At 39.1% G+C, this 16,613-nt stretch overlaps 1 protein-coding gene across 13 annotated transcripts in view; it reads left to right on the top strand.

Moving 5' to 3' along the window:
• The window catches only part of LOC124185676 (atrial natriuretic peptide receptor 1), a 136,436-nt gene that overhangs the window by 63,162 nt on the left and 56,661 nt on the right, over positions 1 to 16,613 (top strand). For all 13 annotated transcript variants that reach the window (XM_046576675.1, XM_046576676.1, XM_046576674.1 and 10 more), the window contains 3 exons: positions 7,951 to 8,065; positions 12,028 to 12,359; positions 15,713 to 15,804. In XM_046576675.1, the coding sequence (XP_046432631.1) occupies positions 7,951 to 8,065; positions 12,028 to 12,359; positions 15,713 to 15,804 (539 nt within the window). The remainder of the gene's footprint in view (positions 1 to 7,950; positions 8,066 to 12,027; positions 12,360 to 15,712; positions 15,805 to 16,613) is intronic.

The following is a 16,613-nucleotide window of genomic DNA, read 5'->3' as shown; positions in this document are numbered from 1 at the left end:
AAAATGTGTATTCAGAGTCTTAATTATTGAGCACGAGAAGGTTTTCATTCGTACGTATAATTGAATATGCCTGTGATGTGTATAGGTATTTTTTATTTTGTATCATTATTTTGAAGATAAAAGCTGCTGCTTTTTTTTGCACTCAAAAATCAGTCAAAATCTATTATGGGTGAGGATACAAATTTCTACACATTTTGATCGTCCATTTTTATCGCATGGTTGAAGATGAATTTCGGCCGACTGGAATGAGGAGGAAAGCGGAAGAACGGAGCGAAAGAGAGACGGGTATAACAGGATTTCGATCTATGTGATAATCAGCCATTTCGAAACGCCTCTCGCGTTTCTTGGCTCTTGATTATTCCAGGTTTCGCTCTTTTTTCACCGCCGATACATTCATATTTAGCAGCAAGAAACTAGGATCGATCTAACCTGTGGAATACCTCGTTACGTGCCGTCTGCCGAGCTTCCTGGGTTGTTTGTTTTTTTCCTTATTTTTTTTTATTGTTTTTTCACCCGCCCCGAAGGGACAGCGCTGCTAGAATCCCGGATTTACTTTCATGTTTATATTAAAAAAAAAAAATAAAAAAAAAAAGAAAATAGCGAAATTGATACGAAAGCGGAAATAAAAATAGAAAAAATGAAAGAATAAAAAAACACGTCGTCGTCTCAGGGAACAAATCCTCGACGATGTAATGATCGGATTTTTTTTACGAGGGTGCAATCAAACGACGCGAGTCCGACGGCTGCGCGAACGAAAGAACAAAATCGTCCCGTATGTTTAAACCTCGATTGTCCGGGGTCGTCGGTTCGTTTCTATCTACATATGCACGAAAAATCTCGAGCGAACGCGTCGCTGCGTATTTTTCTCCCCTCGCTGTTGAAGAACGAATGGGGAAAAGTGGGGGAAATATGGAATGAAAATTCCAAAAAGCTGGAGGTGTAGCAAAAAATTTCAAACACTTGAATAGTTTACTGCAAATTATTGATCGAATTGCGAATGGTTAGATTTAAATACATTGCTGGTGGGGGTGAAAACGCAGTAAGATTAGAAAATAGATGAGCCGCAATAACAGCCGGAATTTTCAATAACGCGATAATCTCAATCGATTTCAAATCGCGGGAAGTCGGAGTGCAGAAAATTCAAAACGTAGAAATTGAAGTCAGAGCAAGCTAAAATACAGAATTGTCAGAATTTTCAAGATTGATTTTTATTTCGATGCTCCGTACCTTACGTCTTACGATTCTATTAGGCAGATTTTCGAAGGGTAGAAACTGTCCATACCGTGACCCTTCTGTTTTCTTATAAAATGAAAAAAAAAAATCGACTCAATCGTTGATTTCACTCTCGACTCTCTGGGATTTCAACTCGCTTAACGACGCGGCTGCAAACCGTGTTTCCTTAAGATTTTGGCAGGCAGCCGATGCGATTAAACGGGGCCTGCTGCAGAATTCGCGCAGACTTGTAATCTCTGGTTTTGTCAGTTGGACGTGCTTTTTAACGTGCAATAATAACGAGCTGCCGCCGCCGTTGCAGCAGCCGTCCGATTGTACGGCTCAAGATGCGATAAAACCGACACGAAATTACAGATCCGGATGATACACACGTGGTGCACGTGCCGCCATCCTCGTAACTGCGAAATCGCAAAATTGATGCTCGTTTTATTTTCATTTATATTTTTATTTTATTCGATACCTCGACTCGATTGACATCGGTTTTTCAAATTTACCTGAATCACCTGTTACGTCGAGTTTTGCTGATTGCTGATACGTACATACGCATATACAATATATATAACATGTATGTGTGTGCACGTATGTCGAGTCCTTCGATCCCATCGTCGAATCAAATTTATCCCGCCCTTTTCGTCTCGAGCGTTGGGATGTCCCCTCGCATTTGATTCTATTTCGTTTGATTCGATTTTCGTACTTTGGGTCTGGTTTGCGCCGGCGTCGTAGTGGAGTGCTTTTCGTCAATTTATCGGACCAGTGGATTTTACCTCAGGTTGACCCGTAGAGGAGGATAAAAAACAGAGTAGAACAAACACTCGTAACGTAGTTTTTGTCGCAGATACGTAGAAACTCGATTTTCAATGTCGGAAATGGCCGTTTGTCTGAATCATGTAAAGCATCGTGCACCGCAACGCATGCGTACTCGAAGCAAACCGATGCATCGAGTCGATTGAATCGGTCAAAATTCATCGACTAATCTATTGTTTAAAGTTTTTTTTTTTTTTTTTTAAACTTCGCATACGAAACCCAAATTTCGTAAATTTCAGTACGTAGTCTTGATGGTGGAAAAGTTTTTTTTATAATTTATAGTTTCCTTTAAAATATTTTTCAGTTTCAGGTGAAAATATTCATTCATCTTTCACTTATTATGCGAAATCGGTGTACTTCGTAAGTAAGACATTGATAATAATCGCGACCTTAATCATATAAATTGATATTATTTTGCATCGGTAATGGAAGAGAAATAATCGACCATCCTCGATTCATCGGGAAAAATTAACCAATCCGATCGAAAATCGATTATTCTTCGCTATTTTTAGTAGATACACAACCGACCCTCCATGCCATTTCAGGGACGTGTTACGGGCATCAAAACTCGTTTTCGACACATTTAAGACAAAAGATATTGTATACAATCAGTGACGAAACCGGGAAATGACGATTCGGGTGCGAGCTCCGCAGACTCGTAACCGTTCCCTTATAGTTTTCATCACTTGTTACGTAAAGTACTAACTAGTGCATATACCAGAAAGCCAAAAAACCTCCTCAACTTCCGTCAGTCATTTTCCCAATTTTAGCACCACTGCACGCTTCGTATTTCCAACGGACTCGTACGTATGCATAGATGGATAGGTATAAACGCATAAGTATATGTAATACATCGGAAAAATATCACCCCAGAGACGACACGTGGTCGTATAGAGAGAATATGAAAAAGAAAATTTCCTCTCGTGTTTCTGCAGATACTTGAAGAGGTTCGACTGATCTGCGTATGTATTCGTGCCTATGTATTAAATGTATTATCATACCTACATGTGTGATACGTGTAACGGGATATTCTTGCGTAAGACGAGCCCGTAAACGGTAAAAGATTTGGCCGAGGGGTGGGATTTATTAAAATTTGCAAAGGATGTGCCGACGTAATATTATATTTCAATTGCCTCGTTCAACCAGCTGCTCAAAGCGAAATTATTATATTCTCCCACGCGATATAAGGTCGCTTTAAATCGACCTTTTTCACTTTTATGCTTGTACCGCAGATAAAACCACAGCGCTTTTATCCTTCTAGTTCTTCCAAGCGAAAAACTTTCTCCTCCCTCTCTTTCCGGTAAAGATGAGATCCGGTGTATTGTAATGCAAAAACGTTCTCATACCGCGATCGAGTTTCAAACTTGTAACGTAAGCCGATTCACCGATACGCACTGATCAAGACGAATCGTCGAAGTTTGGACTAGGAAAAACTTTCTTATCTAGGTATTGAAGAAAACGAAAGAAGAAAATCTCTGCGCGATTAACAATTCTTACAATAGAAGGTAGTCAGTTTTATTTTTACGAAAATATTTATCGTTCACGTCGAATAATAAAGTTACAAAAATCCAAACGGATTTATTTTTATGCTGCAAACGAATGAATTTGGCAATGCAAGGAAACAAGCTGTGTTGGTAAGAAAAGCAGCGTGGAGAAAAAAAAACGTGTCGAACAGATGGCAAATCTCTGCGGTACTTGGTAGAAATTATTCCGAAAAATCCCAAAGCGCGTAATTCTTATTGTTGGCCTCGTCGAGCCGACGCTTGTTTTGCAAACGTATAGCATATCTCGTTAACATGCAAATTGTGTGACAGTCCAGCCCAATTTGATCCGCAGTTACGGAGGAGTAACTCGACACTTTGCCCCTTCTTGCATCCCTTCTATATGCTGCAGTAATATAAGCTAAGGCCCGAGGATTAACCGTTCTAGCCTCGAAGCTCTCCATCGCGTCTGTGTCTGCGTGATACGCAATAATATTGCTGTACTAGACAGTTTGCATGCGCTGTAAAAAAAGGGGGAAAAAAAAAGGATAAGCCTTTTCATTTCGGTTTGAAAAACGTAACGGGTATGTAAAAATGTCCGTATCGTGGAACGATATTGTCAGCTTTTAACCGTTCGGCCAGATGTCGAAATCGCTGCCATTGCCTCCGGGATGTTGGAAAGCTGACAGGGAAATAATCGGGCGAAGCACTCGTTTCGCAATTGCAGACTGAAATCCACCCCGAACGACGAACGAGCACAGCCGGTGTCTGCAAACACGACTAGCCGACGTATTTAGAACGCACTTCGAAATATCCTGGATTAACCCGTCCTACGGTGGCCGTTACTATAAAACGGGGTTAAAAAGGCTCCGAGGTATATTTTGAATAAAAATCTCGAACGCGATACGATGTCACGTCTGTTTTGTTTTTGACTGATTTGTTTCGGTTTTAATAAGCATCTCCCCGCGTAACGCATTTTAAGTTGTAGAGTCAAGTTGTAGAAGTAATTTTTTGAAATCCTTTAATTGAAATCATAAAAACGCTATTATGAGTTCCTCGTTCCTTTCATAGACAGACATGACGATCGTAGCTGATATAACTTGATGCGTTAATACAAACATATTACTTGGAATATAATTTTTTGTTACTTCGGAGGGTTGTAACATAGTGCTATTAAATCGACTTTTTTTTTTGCGAACGGTTACCTGTATTAATACGCGTTTGGAATAATCTGACATGTTTATTGGCAATCGTCGGGGTTATACGCGCTTGGTTTATAAAAGAATTTTTTGTTTCTCTCCCAAGGGTATAAAAATAAGAAGAAAAAGATCGTTTCGGGGCAGCTAAATTCCCTCGATTATACAACGTCTGCAGCTTATTATTTTCCACGTGATGTCATTATCTTCTTTGCGTTGTTTACGCTGCAAAAATTGTTTAACGTATTTTCACGGTATTTGCATAGATCAGACCGGCCGCCTCAGGGAGAAAAATGTGCATCCGAAAACCGTCGACGGTTCGTAAACTTGGGGAAAATTGTTTCTTCGAATTATTTCATACTCGGTCTGCCTCGCAGAATGGCTTGGAGATAAGACACCCGAAAGCCCCGGCTCTTCTTTCCACATTCAACACCTCGCATTATTACCTTCGTGGCTTTGAATTTCCCGCCATCGCGTGTCTACGACCGCCCCCCCCCCCCCCGCCTTTTTTTTTATATCACACTATTTTCATCCGGCTTCGGAAAACATTCTCGAAGCTTTACTCGTGCACACCAGCCGTGAGATTTTCGGTAGCATGCCATATACCTCAAGGGATCATTTGTACTTACATGTAATCTTGACGGAAAATGAGCCGCGAAAATTCATTTTACTATTTGTCGGTGCTCGTCCTGGAAAGCCTCAATTCTAACCAAGGCAACTGAATAATTTGTAAGTTTTATCAGAGGGAGAAGAAGAAGAGAAGGGAAAATTGTATAAGTAGACGTGATTACGCGATGGTTTGGTTCGCTCAAACGCGTTGTTTGCCATGGTTATCCTACCGGGATTAAATTTTCCGTAAATCGACCGCTTCACTCGACCCACCATCCAGATTCCCATAACTTTCCGCCCGAGATGAAATCCCTTTTGTTCTTTTTCGTCTCTTTCTCTTTTCCCGAGCCGTCGATTTTTCCTACCAGCGTTGAGAAAAATTTCATTTGTTACGGTAACTAGAAAAATTGAGTAAAACAGGACCGAGCGATAGCCGGAACTAAAAATATCTCTCAGTGAGCGTATATTATTTTTCCCTAATTTTCTGCCACCTTTATTCTTCGTTTTAGTTACTAATTATCACACGTTTAACAAACTTTTCTTTATTTCTACAAAAACATGTGATCAAGTCGTGCGATCGAAAAACATCGAAAATGATCGTGCGCTAGGAACGCTGACAGATAATCGTCGTAACGTTTATAATTGTTAACGGCGGATGTTGTTGATTGGGACGTAAAGCGAAGGGCGGTGATATTCGCCAAAGAACCGCGATGCGGAGGGACGGGGAAATTCATATTCAAAGCGAATTTCATTCACGGTCACCGAGCATTGAGTATCAGGCATCTTCAATTTCTCCCTCTTCTCTGTTTCTTTCTTAACCCAACCATAAATCGCCCCTGTTTTTTTTCTCTACGTGTAACAATTCTTTGATTCGGAGATTTGATTTCTTGTCGTTTGTCACATCCCCGAGAAATTTCTCTCACATACCGTAAATTGTATTTCTATATCATTTAGATGAGGGTAAAAATAACTGAAGAGGTATAATTATCTCTGAATTTTTTGCAGTAAAATGTCAGGGCTTTGGATTAAAAAAGGAGATCTTACCCAAGAAAATTTTCAGAACTGTCTAATTTTGTAAAACCTTCTTCTGAATTTTGAAGGAGACAATTTAGAGAACTCTCCAATTATTTTAATATTGTTTTTAAATTTTCTATATACTTGAATCTCACTCCTGTCGGAGCAGTTCGGTTTTTACTGCAAACAATGTAGAGATTTGCTGCACATATTTAGACGTTCCTGGTATGGGAATATTTTAGTAGTTGCAGCAAGAGAAAACGAGTTTCTAATTAAGCAAACAAAAGTTTTATTCCGCAGTTCAAATAATCCATCCCTCTGACAATTTGGGTTTTATTGGTTACCGATTTTGGGTAAAACTTCTTTATCGGATTTTTCTCTTCCGTCCCCGAAGATGGTGCGGAGCTGCCGAGGTGAGATCAGTGCTGGTTTTACCAGTGCGAAATGCCAGGAGTGAAAACTGCGGAAACAACAGTGTAGCTTGCATATAACGCGGGCGGCGGGAAAAAGAGTATATTTAAAGTGGTTTATACGCTGAGAGGTTTGAAACCATTTCTGTGTCGTGGACGACAGCGTCGCGACGCTCCGTGTGTGCTGCTGCAGGCGTCGCATAGACAGGAGGGGAAAAAGTAGCGGGTTCACCTTTCTCTCCCATGTCCTCTCATATATTATACATGTATATTTATATATGAGGCATTCCACCTCAAACCGGCCTACGTCCGACCCTCGCTATCGGCGATTTTATTTCTTTTTAAGTACGGTGCAGAGCGTAGAGAAAGCCGTTTTTCACCGAGTTTTGGGTTTGATTTTTACTGCTCCCGTAAACGTGAAAATCCAATATTTCAGTTAACAGCCCTGATCGATTGGGGCTTTAAATTTTTCTAGTCTATTCTTTGTTAAAATACATGAATTTGGAGACCAAAGTGGAAGTGGGAAAGCTTTTGGTTTAGAAGCTACGAGCGAAAGAAACCAAAAGCTTGCCTACTTTCATCTTGGTCTCAAAATTTACGTTTTTCAACAAAGAAGTCACGAGAAAAAATCAAAATCATTCGTTAAAAAATTGTATTTTCGTGTTTTTGGGAGTGGTAAAAATCAAACCCGTGATCAATCAAAGAATCTAAAACCCGGCGGAAGATTTTTTATTTGTATACTCTACACCATACTTGAAAATAAAAAAAATTGCTGACGGCGAGGGTCATCGAATTGGTGTGGAATGCCTCATACATACACACGCATTCGCGATGGAACGAACTCTTGAAAACACCACTTTTCCATCCTCCTGCAGAAAATAAGCTGCAACTTCCGCTTTTATGTGTAGTCGCATAATTAATTTCCCTGCAGTGCGATTTTCAAGATCAGAACAATTACCCTCGGCGAGCTTTTTCATTATAAAACACGCGGAATTAATTCAGCTGGTCACGAGTCAAATTACGCACGCTGTAATACGTAACGAAGAGAAGAGAAACAAACGCAAAGTGAAAAACGTCAAACAAGCTTTTCGGATGATTTTTCAGTCGTTGATTAATCAGCGAAGTTATCAGGCCTCATTGTACTTACTTCCGGTGTTGCTTCCTTCGCCTTTACATTGCATAGACAATTTTCTCATGTTTCAGTTGTCGTCATGTGCGCCAACGCCACAACGATACGAGAGATTCTGCTCGCCGCCGAGGAACTGGGAATGGTCGATTCCGGAGAATACGTATTTTTCTCCATCGAGTTGTCGTCCAGGTAAGTCGTGCAATATTAGCTTCCTCGAGTAATTCTCTTTTCCTAATTCGTCGTCGAACGTCGACGAAAATACGGGTATTCGAAATCAATCAAAGATTAGAAAAGTCAATCGAGTACGTGGAAAAGCGTTCACTCCGGTCGAAAAACACGTGGAACGATTCCTGCAGCTTTGCGAATATATATAAATCGGTAAGCTTGGTGAATTTATTTACTGCGAAATTCGGAACGAAGCTAGAATCTGGATACCGACTTGAGCTTTTGAGTCCGAGTTACGGGGCTGCGACATTGTGCAACCCCCTGTAAAATCACGTACAAGGTACATGCGTTATCCGTACATTATGTACGAACGCGATACCGCCAGAAGTCGATATTCGTCGACTTTCAGCTCCTTGATATCCTTCTCCTCTCATGCATTTCGAGCCTCTGCAGCTTTTCTCCGACGTCTTGCGGAGTCTGGATACAAGAGTCGAGATTCTCGAATGCAGTGGGTAACAAGCTGCCATCGCACTCGACGTCTTGCTTTAGGTATTTTATTATAAATATATCTATGTATACGCTTCGCGAACCAGCCGCGGTATTTGCGAAGCCGAGGAAGAATTATTTCGCTCAAGGATCGATTATGCGTTCGTGCGGACAATATTCACGAGGACCTGCTTGTATTTCTTTCCATTTCTATACTTCTTTTTTGTTTCTTCTCGGCCCGAGATTAATCAGATTCGCACAGAAGCAGCTTTTCTTTCAATTTTCGTTCTGTAGTGACGCAATTATCAACAAGATTTTCTTCAGTCAATTCTGGAATGAAGTCGTTTCGTTAAAACTTCGAACTATATTTTACAGACAAAGCGAGTCGAGGAAAAAAAATAAATAAAAAATTTCCGTCGTAAAAACACGCTTCAATTATCTAGAGAAGTAAAATTGCGCTGTTTATGAATCGTTTGTGTCTGCAAAAAGACGCGAGGAATTCAGGTTCTGAATGATGGAACAGAATTATGTGCGTATAATAAATCCGTATTAAAGTGAGTGTTTCGCAATTTTTTCATCATCTTCTTTTTTTCTGTAAACCAGTTTACGAACCGTAAAAATTTTACGAACAACGTCGCATCTCGGCGATATATCTAGTATATCCTACTTTGTCTCATGTTTAGTCAGGATCATAAAAAGCTGAGTATCTTCTACATCTACCTACATTGTACGTACATTCGTCATTTTCTAAGGTTGAAGAGGCAACTGTATTCTCCAATTTTCCGACATTTTTTTTTTTTTTTTGCTCTCTTCATTTAAAAAATTTCGATCTCTGAATAATAATACCTGCTTGGAAAAATTTTTGCATTTATATAATATTTACCACCAATTGACAGAACATTTCGTACATACTGTTTATAGAATTGGAAAATTTCTTGGCACGATCGCGTCCGAGATGAAAATGTTCGTACGCAAGAGTCGTCTTTGTCAATTGATTGCCTCGACGCGTATCAAGTTTTTCGCTAATTAGGATCGTCGCTTGTACAAACGAAACCCGGAAACTGAGTTCATCGGTGTGCCATCGTCGTTTCGCAGGACACCTTGCGCAGCACTCTCGCTCTTAATTTCGCAAAGAGACGCAAAAACGCGACCACCACCCCTAATGACGTACGTGACGTTGACGCGCCTCTCCACCGAATGACGAGGGCAATATCACAGCCGAATCCGACGCGTCGCGACGTCGAGCAATCGCCAATTTCGTCCCCATAAACGTCATCGACAGATTGACAATTCTGCAGAGGATTGGATTTTTTTACATATATATGAGTTTTTATTTTTCCACGTAGTGTCAAAGGTGGTCTATTCGGATATTTTTAAGCTACCATATTTTTACATCCGAGTTTACTCTAGTCGATATTTGGTTTAAAAAACTGTTTTGTATTTTGTTTAAACTTTATTGCAGTGCAGAGTTTAACGTTACGAGATTGTATTTTATGATTACCGCTTTAACCCTGCGACGTATTTAAATTTCATCGATTTTTTTAACCTTTCTTTTCATTCACGAATTCGAAATAACAACGTTAATTATTCATTTCGGGTTTGGTGAAAGTTCAGGCTTTCCCTCGCCTTTCGTTTACTTAAAAAGAAGTAGGTCTAAATATCATATCTGTGAGAATAAATGAGTAGCTAAAAAACGAACACGACAATGAGCATGAAGTAAAAAAAATTGATATCGAACGAAATCTTTTTGTCTCAAATTACCTTTCATTTTTATAAAATCTCGGGTCCCGCAACGAGAATTAACTCGAAACGATGTATTTAATTTTTTAGAAAATGGCAGTTTTATTATTATGTTTCTTCTGCGGTGTAATTCATCACAGCTTTGATCTTTGTTTTCACAAACGAATTTCATATGCTTTGGGGGAGTTTTTTGAATATGAAATATTTCAATTTGCCGTTAAATAACAGCGCCGTTAATTCGTTGCTGTACGGATCGAGAATTTCAAACCCACAATGTTCGTTCATTATTTTTTAACACACAACGCGAAACGCGTCATTTCTCTTCGTAAATTTTACTTTTTCCGCATACAGCAGCATTCGTTTTTACGATAAAAGCGTTTCTCGCAACTATCGTAAACGTTTATCCCTATTTGTAGGTACGGCGAAAAGTTTTCCGAATCGTATTTGTAAGTAGTAGGTACGTTACTATCGTAATTCCACATGTGTACAAGAACTTTTCTCCTGATCCTACGATTCGTCGTTTTGCGAGAAATTCTTTCTTTTTCTCCTTTTCTTTCTTTCGTCCTTCCCTTCCTTTTCTCCTCAGCTTTCCCGAAAGTTTGAGTGGTCAACACTCTCGCGAATTTTACTTTAAGCTCTCTCCAGGGGTCTTACATCCATATGTATACGTATGTGTATAACTTGTCCTCGAGGTACACGTTTTGACAAATATCCTCCCCCCTCCTCGAGCCCTCCTTATTCACGATTATTTCTCATAAATATTTAGAACCGTCGTCGTATACGTGAGTTTATGCCTCTGCGGAGAATAAGGCGATCAATCGCTTAGCGAACTTTTTCGAAATAAGTATTCGTATACAATAATAAACATACTTCGTACCTACAGAAATGTGCCTCAAGGTAGAATTATGCGGCATGGAATAGACGTTCTTAAGAAGTTGACAAAAGTAGAAAGAAACCGTAAGTTTAGGTTGCCAAAAATGTTGTCACACCCTCGACCGAAGACCTTTAATTTCAAACTACGAATTGAATAAATTATTAAATAGAACTCTTCGTGCTTAAGCTTCCTTCGAACTTGTGGCATGAATTCATCCGTCGATACAAAGAAAAAAAAAAGAAAAAAAAGGAAAAACAAGAATTCTACTTCAGAAGCATACAATGTAAAATTCGTTCCGTTTATACAAAGAAAATTGTATTTACATCGCAGAGTTTGTTATTCTTTTTATTCTACGCGTTCCGCATGTTCGTATACCTATACGTATATGTATATTTATTCCCCAAGGATGTGCACTTCACTTATTACACGAGGTACGGAGCGTTTGGAATTTTATCTCGGTATTTTCGGTAATCCACTATCCTCGATGGCTGACCTTTTGTCGCGACGAAGGAAAGGAGAAAAGAACGCTGAAGCGGGGGAAAAAAAAATAAGGGAAAAGAAAAGAAAGGGAGGAGAAAAGAATAACTTGCACAAAGTTTTGCCGTAAATAACAAAGTGTCAAATGGGTCTCGGTCACAGTTTTTGAGCTGTTGATCGATAGGCTTTTGACAATTTGATTTACGCAACTTTTTCCACCATCTAAATTCGTATTTTCCTATTTACCTTTCCCGGAACATAACTTTTCACCTCCCTTTCCGCACCGCGCAAAAACGCGTCTCGTTATCGAGAACGGAAACGAGCGGGCAAAGACGAGCGATAGTAAGTAAATTAGACGTTCCATTCCGAAATCGGATTTTTGAAACGGGGAAATCGATTCTCGTTGCAGCGACAGCAACACCGAGCCTTGGAGGGTCGAGGGAGATTCGGATGGAAGAAACGAGAAGGCGAAGAAGGCCTATCAGGCTCTTCTCACCGTCACGGCTCGCACTCCCGACAATTTGGAGTACGAGAACTTTTCGAGGGAGGTGAAACACCTCGCCCAGACGAATTACAACTTCACATTCGGCAACAGCTCGGTATCGACGTTCGTAACGGCCTTCTACGACGCCGTTCTTCTATACGCCCTCGCCCTCAACGAGAGCTTACCCGACAGTCCCGGGGAGGTCAATCTCGACGGTGGTAATCTCACACGCAGGATGTGGAACAAGAGTTTCAAGGGTGAGTGCTTCGATTTTTTTTTTATCTTCTCCTTTTCCTTCTTATTTTTTCTTTTTTTTTTTTTTTTTTTATTTTCACTTACCATTCTTTGCATCAACCTTATTTTTCTCTTTTTTTTTTTCTTCGTTCCCCGACCATCGAATATTTCATCACGAAATAAGAATAGTCACTGCGATCTTCGTGAAATCTTTGGTGAAAGCAGGGTGGCCACACACCTGGAAAATCTGGAAAAGCTGGAAATGTTAGGGGATTTAAAAGGGTCGTGAAAAGGCTGGAATTTTCTGAGAATTTTTAATTTGTTTACAATGGAAAAAAGTGAAAATATCAGTCTTCTACTATGGGAATTAGAAATGATTTTTTTAGGTATAACAAGTTTACTTTCTCGCGTCGAGAAAATAAATTAGCTTAAACCGACTTTTTTTGTACATTATATTTTTTTTCTATTCGAATTCGATTTGAATCGAATATAGAGTTGACAAACTGAACGATTTAGGTTTTAGTAACTTGATAGAACTGGGAAAATTACAGGGACGACTAGGTTTTAGGTCCTGGAAAACTTGGACATGTTGTGAAATTTTTTTCACAAAAATTTGTGGCCACCCATTTTGAAATCCAAATTCCTTCCACTTTTCACCGCTGAATCGCACAAGGTGTAAAGAATTATCGCACCGATGCATTTTTGGAGAGGTACGAAAATAGTTTGTACGATTATAGCCTCAACCAGTTTATCTACACAAATCGCGAACTTTTTTGCTCTTTCTCGTGCGTCCAAAAAAATTGTTTCTCCTTTTTTTTGTCCTCGATCCCACGGCGGGGAGCGAGGAGAAATATATTAATTTGAAGCGAAGTTGAGGATAATATATACAGGTACGTACATGCGGCTGTATATAAGTATGTATACGTGTATATGCGTCTACTTACTTTAGAAAACAAAGTTTCCACCTCCGGCAGCAATCTTTGGCTTGAACGTTAAACTTTTATATATATACGTGGTATTAACTGTGAAACGTAGACGAGACGCAGCTGCTGTCGTTTTAATAAAAGTTCTTGAATTTGCGGATTTGAAGCCGTATAACAAATTACCTTAAACATCAACCTTAATTGGCTCCGCAAAAGACCGCCAGACGATATTCCAGATTCTACATCTATACTCCGTTTTCGCTTTGAAATCACGGAACCGCCGCGCGAACACGCATCGCGATTAATTACTTATCAGCAGCTCGTTTAATTAAGCGATATTAATAATCGTCGACCGGGCAACGAATATTCAAAGTTGTGAGATTCGCTTCTCGCTCGATAAAATTTTCTCCGAGCTCAGAAAGTATTTTCCCATCACCGGATAAAATTTTCCCACTCATTTTCTGATTCTGTTAAATTACCGAAGTGATATAACTCGTTTCGCATCCAACCTTCTTCCTTTCGCCTGTTTACCTACGATTATTATGCATCGTGCGAGAACGTTTAATCTTAAATTTCATCAGTCCTCGTAATCACGGTTATATTTCACATTTTCACGGCGTTCGTTAAATCGTGTATTATAACGCTTTTTGGGATGACACATAACATAAACTTCGAGAGGCAAACCAGAGTTCAAAACACTCAACGCTCTGCGATTGTGCGGTTAAATTTTGTATCTGATATTCTTGAGGTAAAAACAAGTGTCTGTAACTCAGGTGCGCAAAATATTAACAGAGCATCAAGCATTATTAAATTTTTAACTTAATTACGTGCTTTTTATATTTAATTCCAGCATTTTTTGATAATCGATAAAAAAAAATTTCCAGAGACACAACGTCCTCGTGTTTTTCCAATTTCTTAGGGTTAGAAAAAATTTGTGTCTCAGAATCGAGATCTAGGAGCATTCTTCCACCGATTCAAACCGATATTCGTGAAAAATTAGAATAATTTAATAAAGGAAATGAATCTGTTTTATCGTTAGATGAAAATATCGTACTTCCTTCAAGTAATTTTCGTGGTAAAGCGACAACTAGAAACACAACACCCGTACTAATTGAATGAAATCTCACACCAAGAAAGCTTTTAACCACAATTACGTATTGTCATCCCGGATTTCGAAGACTTGAACCCTTGGAAGGGTTTAATTCGTTCTATATCACGTATAAACTCGAGGTGAAAATTCACGTCTATAGACACGTAGTCCATTTAGAAAATGAATGATCAAGGCTATAATTTATGGTAAAACATGTGTGTTATATTCACTTCATTACCCTTTTATCTCTCAGCTGCGGTAACGGGTGAGGGGGTTTTTTCTTCTTCTCTTTATCTCCATTTTCATCTGAAAACTCCATTCAACCCCCGTACAATATCGTTTGTGCATAATTACCATCCCCTTTTCAATTCCATGGTTATCTTTTTCTTTTAAACTCTCTTTATCTTGTATAATATATTTACTTTTATTCACCGTCAGTTTTCGGTTCTGTAATAATTATCTTAACTTTGAACCGGATCGCCATGGTGGGTTATAACAAAAACAAAGGATAATTATAGAATCGTTAATTGTATTTGCACATGTTATGTAAACGAGTCAGTAAATGCGTAAGGAAAAAAAACCAAACGAACAGGTTACATGTTTATACATTATGAGATAAAGCGAGGAAATTTACTCTGCCCTCCGTGGTTCATTTTCAATTCCGTTTTTCTGTTCATTAACCTTATATGTACGTATTATGTTATGTATGCAAAATATCCCAAGGATAAAGAAAAAAAAATCCATTACAAAGTTTCACCGAGAATATTTATATCATGCAAATATGCGGTAGGGGATAAAACTTTTTCGCCGGTTTTCAGCGCGCGTTTTCCAATGGGAAAAAAGAAATTGGTACAATTCAAATTTACCATATACAATACATAAATAGGTAAAACGTACCCGCGTAATATATAAGGTATGGTAGATCCCACGTTTATACTTCAAGTTCATTTCCATAAAGGACGGAAATTGCGAAAACATTCTTACATACATACATTCCCCGTATAATATTACATGTAATTCTTACGGCGATGGCATATTTGCAATCCTTCTTTGCATTTTCATTTACGTCTATTGTATTATACGCGATATTTGTAACGGTCGTGTAATAATCGACTTAAACTAACCCCTCGAATTTTACCCGACCTGACAGATGATCGCCAGTGACGATAATAATCGAAATTACAAAACCTGTAGAAATTTGTCAGGTGATATTGACAAGGTCGTTCATCGGTGAAGCTAATCGCGATTTATACGGTTGTAATTTACGGTATTGTTGATAAACCTTACAATCATGGCTACAATTCCTGAATCGAGATCAAATCACAAAGGTAATTTCCTTTCTTTCGCCTTTTCGCTGCTCCAGGAATCACGGGGGACGTTAACATCGATACGAATGGCGATAGGATCGCAGACTATTCCCTATTGGACATGAACCCGAAGACCTTAAAGTTCGAGGTAAGTTTTAGTTTTATATCTAACGAAACGAAACGTCGCCTCTCGCCTCGATACTTCCTTTCCGTTCAATTCACTTGATTAGATTCTTCACAGGGATGTTTTGTATTTCTTTCTTTCCTTCTTTCATTCTTTCGTTCTTTGCCGATTCTTGACTGTTCATTTTCGTTTTTTCTTCCTCCTTTGTATTTATCCATACATACATGCGTGTGTATATACATATATTCTTTTTCTGTCTCAAGGGTGATTAATTAGGCACTACAGTAAAGAACGAGGGTCACGATTCGACACCTTACACTGTATTTTTGTACAGTGTTATGTAATCGTATAAGGATGAACGACCGCGCGCCTTCGCCTTTGTCAAATACTTTTCATGGCTTTAATTAAAGTCCTCACGCGAATTTTCTCGCTCGAACTGCTCTACGTTGTACTTAATTGCTTGCGCATGTATACGTATATAATTACACGTGTATACACAGAGCGCTTCTTACCCGCCTTTCGGATAATTTGCTAGGACAGATTTCACGCTGACAAGTCAAGTCGAATTGGAAACTTTTAAGGCGGCTTAGCCGAAACTGGTCTTATTCTGGACTCTTTGCGGTTCTTTTCTTTTCTCGTTATACCGTAAAGGGTTACTATATATATACATATTAAATATACCGAAAGTTTGTTTTCTTCACAAATTAAATATCATCGTAACGAAACACAGATTTCTTTATCACATGGCTTGGATTTTCAAGGCAAGCGCTGTAGTGATTAAAATACAGGATGAATGACACGGTCTTCTTTTTATTGGAGAACTTTGAAAATTT

The sequence above is a fragment of the Neodiprion fabricii genome, chromosome 6 (genome assembly GCF_021155785.1).
Source record: "Neodiprion fabricii isolate iyNeoFabr1 chromosome 6, iyNeoFabr1.1, whole genome shotgun sequence".
NCBI lineage: Eukaryota > Metazoa > Arthropoda > Insecta > Hymenoptera > Diprionidae > Neodiprion > Neodiprion fabricii.
The sequence above is the reverse complement of the archived record's forward strand: the minus strand, read 5'-3'. Positions and strand labels throughout refer to the sequence as shown.